The 7289-nt window shown below is 44.5% G+C and overlaps 1 protein-coding gene across 3 annotated transcripts in view; it reads left to right on the plus strand.

Moving 5' to 3' along the window:
* REX1BD (required for excision 1-B domain containing) overlaps window positions 1-7289 on the plus strand; it is a 75840-nt gene that overhangs the window by 23613 nt on the left and 44938 nt on the right. For all 3 annotated transcript variants that reach the window (XM_077475926.1, XM_077475928.1, XM_077475927.1), the window contains exon 2: window positions 7188-7270. In XM_077475926.1, coding sequence (XP_077332052.1) covers window positions 7188-7270 — 83 coding nt within the window. The remainder of the gene's footprint in view (window positions 1-7187; window positions 7271-7289) is intronic.

Genomic DNA, 7289 nt, shown 5'->3' on the forward strand with positions numbered 1-7289 from the left:
GGGAGCGCCATCAGGTGTTCTGGAGCATCCAGGACAATTCTGACATTTCTCTCCTACATGTAAAAATCATCATTTATTTGCTAGAAAATTACATAGAACTCCAAAACATTATATATATGTTTTTTTTAGCAAACACCCTGGAGAATACAATGGTGGTCTTTGCAACTTTTTATCTCGCACGGTATTTGCGCAGTAACTTTTCGAATGCTTTTTTTTGGAAAAAAAAGTTTTGTGCTTAAAAAAAAAAAAAAAAACAGTAAAGTTAGCCCAATTTTTCCATAATGTGAAAGATGAAGTTACGCTGAGTAAATAGATACCTAATATGTCACTCTTCAAAATTGCACACGCTCGTGGAATGGCGCCAAACGTCGCTACTTAAAAATCCCCATAGGCGACAATTAAATTTTTTTTTTACTGGTTATATGTTTTGAGTTACAGAGGAGGTCTAGGGCTAGAATTATTGCTCTCGCTCTAACGTTCGCAGCGATACCTCACATGTGTGGTTTGAACACCGTTTTCATATGTGGGCGGGACTTACGTATGCGTTCGCTTCTGCATGCGAGCACATGGGGACAGGGGCGCTTTAAAAAAAAAAAACATTTTTTTTTATTGTTCATTTTACTTTATTTATTTTAGTTTGACATTTTTTTTCCCCAAAAAAAATTTTTTTGATCACTTTTATTCCTATTACAAGGAATGTAAACATCCCTTGTAATAGGAATATGGCATGACAGGTCCTCTTTACAGTGAGATGTGGGGTCAATAAGACCCCGCATCTCACCTCTAAGCTGGGAAGCCTGAAAAAAAAAGATTGTCTTTGATCGTATTAGCGATTCGATAGAAGCACCGGAGGGCGGCGGGAGGGGGGGATGTCTATGGCTGGGTATTGCAGGGTATCACCGACTATGGCTGGGTATCTCAGAGTATGGCGTTGCAGAGTATTGCATTGTAGGGTATTGGCGGGTGTTGCAGAGCATTGCAGAGTGTTGCAGAGTATTAGCGGGTGTTGCAGAGCATTGCAGAGTGTTGCAGAGCATTGCAGAGTGTTGCAGGGTATTGGCGGGTGTTGCAGGGTATTGGCGGGTGTTGCAGGGTATTGGCGGGTGTTGCAGGGTATTGCGGAGTGTTGCAAGGTGTTGCGGAGCGTTGCAGGGCGTTGCGGAGCGTTGCAGGGCGTTGCAGGGCGTTGCGGAGCGTTGCAGGGCGTTGCGGAGCGTTGCAGGGCGTTGCGGAGCGTTGCAGGGCGTTGCGGAGCGTTGCAGGGCATTGCGGAGCGTTGCAGGGCAATGCAGGGTAATGCAGAGTGCTGCAGGGTAATGCAGAGTGCTGCAGGGTAATGCAGAGTGCTGCAGGGTAATGCAGAGTGCTGCAGGGTAATGCAGAGTGCTGCAGAGTGCTGCAGGGTAATGCAGAGTGCTGCAGGGTAATGCAGAGTGCTGCAGGGTAATGCAGGGTAATGCAGAGTGCTGCAGGGTAATGCAGAGTGCTGCAGAGTGCTGCAGGGTAATGCAGAGTGCTGCAGAGTGCTGCAGGGTAATGCAGAGTGCTGCAGGGTAATGCAGAGTGCTGCAGGGTAATGCAGGGTAATGCAGAGTGCTGCAGGGTAATGCAGAGTGCTGCAGGGTAATGCAGAGTGCTGCAGGGTAATGCAGAGTGCTGCAGGGTAATGCAGAGTAATGGGGGTATTGCAGAGTAATGGCAGGCTATTGCAGAGTGTTGGCAGGGAATTGAGGGGTTAAATTTCGGTGCGCAGCGATGTGGGCACTGCAGATGCAGCCCACATCGCTGCTGACACCGATCTCTTCCCCCTCCGCTGTACCGATCGGTACAGAGAGGGGGAGGGAGGAACCGGCGTCATAACATGACGCCGGTTTGTTTACAAGTGATCACTCAGTCATTTGACGGAGCGATCACGTGGTAAACGGCCGCGCTGAGCGGCCGTTTACCGTGATTCGTGATGCGCCGGGTCCTGTGGACCCGGCGGTCACGGATGCTCTCGAGTGCGCGCCCCAGGGGGCGCGCGAGAGCAGAATTCTGGGAGGCCGTTAATTAACAGCCTCTCAGAGTTAAACAACCGCCCTGAAGCCGTTAATCGGCAATGGGCGGTTGTTAAGTGGTTAAAGCTCTTAATGCAAGCTATAAACGAACCTGCCTCTTAAAGAGCGCTACTGTTTTAGAGTAAGGCCTCTGAGCAGACCTGTCTGTGGTGGCAGTGTGTGTTGCAGATGCTTATTCTAAAATTATAATTGGTATTGCTAAATTGATGGAGGCCCTGACCCTTTCTAAACAAACGTCAGTGGTGGCAGTTAAATGTTTAATTGCGTAATTAGCCCAGTGACAATTGCTCTTAAGCTGTTGGCACCTAGATTGTGGTCCCGCAAGCTGGAAAATATTTGTGCTAGGCGCAGCTGAGAGAGGCATTGTGTACGTAAGTGACAGTGTGGTGTGAGGTTGGTCGATACTTCGTCGAGGAGGACAGGGATCTGACACCCACGTTTGTCACAATATTCTCTTTTAAAATAACATCTAAAGTGCATATCCAGTTACATTTTTATTACAGTTTTAGAGGTTTACAGAGAAACAAGCAAAGAGTCAGGTTCCAATTCAACAACAGTTGCTAATATTGGCATATACATCAAGAACATGTAGTGAAGGGCGTTCAGCCGTTTACAATAAGTAATATTTTAGCATACAGCAGTGAAGGAGCTTATCTTGCTTATATGGTTCCAGTGCCCCATTGGCATCATAGTAATGATGCAATGTTGTCAGGGTTGAAATCAAAGGGGCTGTATCGAAAGTTCTAGAGCCTTATAGGAATAGGGTGGGATAGTATAAAAACGAGATGTCCACTATGGTAAAAAGTGGCAATAGGAGAGTAGGGAGTCAAGTGGGGCACTTGATTGGGAGGAAGAAAAAGAAAGCATGAGCAGAAAAGGATTCACCTGGGTGGAATCTTGATGTGAGAATATGTTTTCAGTGATTCCAGGGCCAACGCGTGATCCATCACTACAGGAAAGACTGGGGTTGAGCCTAGCTTAGTGAAAATTTGTTTTTAGTTAAATTTTTTTTTACAATCAGCACATTTTGTAGTGTGCCTAAAAGCACTGTAGATATCCTCTTAGTAAAAAACGCTATTTCCCTGGCTTTGCCACAGATAAAACAGTAGCGTTTTACTTCCAGTTTTGGCCTTGGCTCAGTGCATTTTGTCACTGAAGGACTTGTTTTAAGCCCGATACACATGGTCGAATGTCAGGAGACATCAGCCGACATTCGGACCGTGTGTGTCAGTCGGTCCGACAGAAGCCAGCTGAGAATGCTGGGGAACCAGCAGCTGACTGGCTCCTGATCAGCTCTCTCCCCCTGTAAGAACACAACAGCTCAGCAGGGGAGATCGCTGTACTAAAGTCATTAGTACAGCAGCTTCAACCTGAGCTGTCAGAATGGAAAAAAAACCTGTTACTGCCTACCAGGCTTAAGGATTGGTCTAGTTATACTATCTATTCTATTGCCTTATTAAACACACTATTAGCATGTCAGTTATACAAATAGCCTATTTCTTATACTATCTCACTAGAATGTTTAAGGTAATCCTAAAGCCACCCATAGATGGAGTGCATTTATTTCCTGCAACCACAGCTTCCCCCACCCCGTTGGGAGAACACAAAGTACTGTTAGCGGCTATAACAGCCACTAGAGATAATCGCATGTAAAATCTAGCAGGCTGGTTGTACTCAAGTTTATTGATTGATCAACTTGGGTACGTTCAGACTGCCCATACACGGTTCGAATCTTCGACCCGTCTATCACTGGCTTTAATTACAAAATTTAAAACACTTGTTTTTCATTTTCAGTGTATTCTCTATTCAACTAGGCAAATTTATCCGAGTATATATTTTAATTCTTCCAGGTTAGATCAGCAATCTAGAATACATCTGTAGGCTTCTGTTTATTTGCTGTCTCACAGTAACTCAGTAGCAAAACAAAATTATGTAATTCACCCAGTGGAGTCTCCAGCTTTCATATTTTGGGGGGGGGGGGGGGAGGGCACAAAAGTAAGGGACCAACTATAAAACACAATTTAGATACATTATCTCACAGAAGTGAGTACATCCCTCACATTTTTAGAAATATTTTATATATTTTCATGTGAGAAAAATAATTGTTCCTCACAGAAAGATGGCCTAGGTAGGCTATAAGAAGAATGGGTGAGAATGGGTAAATATACCACAGCGCAAACAAACCTAAATGCAAAAACCTAATACACAGTAGTGCACAACAATGAAAATAAGTGAGCAATAATAAATGCAAATATTGATAAAAAAAAGACCAAGCATATGGCCAGTGAAAGTACCATGGTGTGCTGGTGTATTCACAGAGCGGTGTATTCACAGCTCCTAAACCACTCCTACCTATTGAAATCAATGGGGCAGCGTGGCTATAACCCTTTTTCGGCCGCTAGCAGTGGTTAAAACTGCCCCGCTAGCAGGCGAATATCGCCGTTAAAACTACAGTAAATCGGCGCGAAAAATAGTGCCGCTTTACTGCCGACGCCACTTCCACCCCAGTGTGAAAGGGGCCTTGGGCCCCTTTCACACTGGGTGTTTTTCAGGCGCTACAGCGCTAAAAATAGCACCTGAAAAAAAACAGCCCCTCAGGCTTTCACACTGGAGCAGTACGCTAGCAGGACAGTAAAAAAAAGTCCTGCTAGCCGCATCTTTGGAGCGGTGTATTCACAGCTCCTATACCGCTCCTACCCATTCAAATCAATGGGCCAGTGTGGCTTTATCCCTTTTTCGGCCGCTAGCGGGGGTTAAAACCGCCCCGCTAGTGGCCGCATACCGCCGCTAAAACGGAGCTAAAAATAGCGCCGCTTTACCGCCGACGCTGCTTTTGCCCCAGTGTGAAAGGACACAGACCACTTTGTGCTACAGATAAGCCTATACTAAGGCTTACCTGTAGCTACCCAGGATATCTCCTAAACCTGCACGGTTTAGGGGCTATCCCCCTGTATTTGCATATACCGATGTCATCGGCACATGCGCACTGACACAAACTGAAGCACGTACGTGCCGTTGCTTCAGTGACTGTGCTGTTACTGTGCGCATGTGCAGGAGTGATGTCATCATGGCTCTGACCAATCACAGCACCGGAGCCACGATACCCGGAAGCCCTGGGAGTGATGTCGGCCACCGGAGTGGTGTACGGGCATCGCAGCGAGGGCTTCGATCTCAGGTGAGTATTGCATAATGAGCTAGTATGCTATGCATACTAGCTCATTATGCCTTTGTCTTGCAGGTGTTTTTTTCTTTTTCTTTTTTTTTTTTTAAAGGGGGTTTAAAACCACTTCAACTGGTGAGCTGAATCTTAGGTGTAATTCTTCCTGCAATGTTGTACAATACAGAACAGGAGAGAGTTCACATGCAGAATGCCTTGATACAATCAGTAAAACACTTGCACGTTTACAAAGTTCCATAGTAAAACAAAGGCTAAAACATCAAGAGTGGTCCGTTCATTACAGGAAGCAGCACAAGTTCTCTCACAACTTCACCTGCATTCCACCGTTCATCGGACTGCTCTTGATGTTTTAGCAAGGTGGCCAGGAGTGGAGTCAGGTGGAGCCGGAGCTAACGCTGCGGCTGTTCAGTCTGTCCCTGTCCCCTGCATTCCAGACTGCTCCCAGTCTGTTTCTTTTAATTCGGGGGTGGGGGCACACTATAAAGTTGGGGGGGCCATGACCCCCCTCTTAATGACACTACTGAATTCACCTAATTTTGACCCTCTTTTTTCAGAGAGAATGGATGGGGCTAAGCAGAATTTCATCTTCCAAAAGCAAACACAAGTGGGTGTGGTGGTGGGTGGTTATGCACAGGCCTGCTTGGAAGATTTTAGGAGGTAGCTCTTAGTAAGCATTTCATTTGCAGAAAAGTGTAGTAAATGCAGGGCCATTTTGAATTATTACCATAGTTCTTGATAGTGATTGTAAATGATCATTTTTTTTCATTTAAAATAAAAATGTGATTCCCTCGGTGGTGCTTTCTGCTCCTTTTTCCTCATCAAGCTACGTGCTGAGGGGACACCTGTGTGGACACAGTCCAGAGCCGAGCTGTGTGTTCCCAGACACACACAGTGCGGCTTGGTCACAGGCCCGCTCCCTCCTCATAGGATTTGACTGACAGCAGCATGAGCCCATGAATAGAGGAAGAAAGGTGAGTGGGGCAGCAGATTGAAGCGCACTAAATAAATGAAGGATTCAGGTAAGTGTTTAGGGATAGGGGTAATGTATTGAGGTAAAAAAAAGTTTAGACTTTAGAACCACCTTAAGTATGTTGTGTGCAGTACAATTTTATTTTATTTCTGCCTGGAGTTAAGCTTTACAGTAGAGGTATGTCATTTTAGACAGGAAAATGTGGGGTTACTGCAGCCACCAGTGTTTCTGCCTTGCCATTATTTAGGAATTGTTATGTATTGTTGTTTTATTTATATAGCACCAGCAATTTATGCAGTGCTTTACATACATTAATATCAATTCCCTACAACAGGGATATGGAATTAGCGGACTTCCACCTGTTGCAAAACTACAAGTCCCATTATGCTCTGCCTCTGGATGTCATGCTTAAGTCTTGCTATGCCTCATGGGACTTGTAGTTCTGCAACAGCTGGAGGTCCGCTAATTGCATATCCCTGCCCTACAACATCAAAGTAGTGTGAGTACTAAGAAGCATGATACGCCTAGAGATGGGGAGGCCCAGAAAAGAAACAGAAAAAAATATTTTTTTTACAATAATAATTATTACCTCTAAGGTATGGTATTCAAATCATATAACGTTAATACCTTTAATGAAACATTCTGAGAATTTATGTAAAGTTTTAAATCCTTGCAAGTTCTCTCAGCTGAAGACAAGCAAATCCTGGAATACAGTTCAAGTAACACTGTACTTCTCAATGGAGTTCTCAAACAAGCAAAATATGCATTTTTGCCACTAAGAAGGGTCTTGAATCAAATGAGCAAAAAGAACTTAAGTGGACTATTTCATTGCCTGCCTTTGTTAATATTGTACCATGTATGGTAAGAATTAGATGCGGTGTCTGTAAAACCCCTACTTGAATGCAGTGATCTAGCAGTCAGTAAGGGTAGATGGCATGCAAATAACATTATTTAATGTATTATTTGTTGCTTTTTCTTGTAGACCGACAATGATTTTAATCTCCTCTTAAAAAGGTTTTATGAATTACAAGCTGAACGTGTGGAGACATACCATCTTTTTGATGAGTGAGTACCTTTTTAAAAT

This window comes from Lithobates pipiens, unplaced genomic scaffold, assembly GCF_037356315.1.
Source record: "Lithobates pipiens isolate NorthernLeopardFrog02 unplaced genomic scaffold, aLitPip1_a1.2 Scaffold_13, whole genome shotgun sequence".
NCBI lineage: Eukaryota > Metazoa > Chordata > Amphibia > Anura > Ranidae > Lithobates > Lithobates pipiens.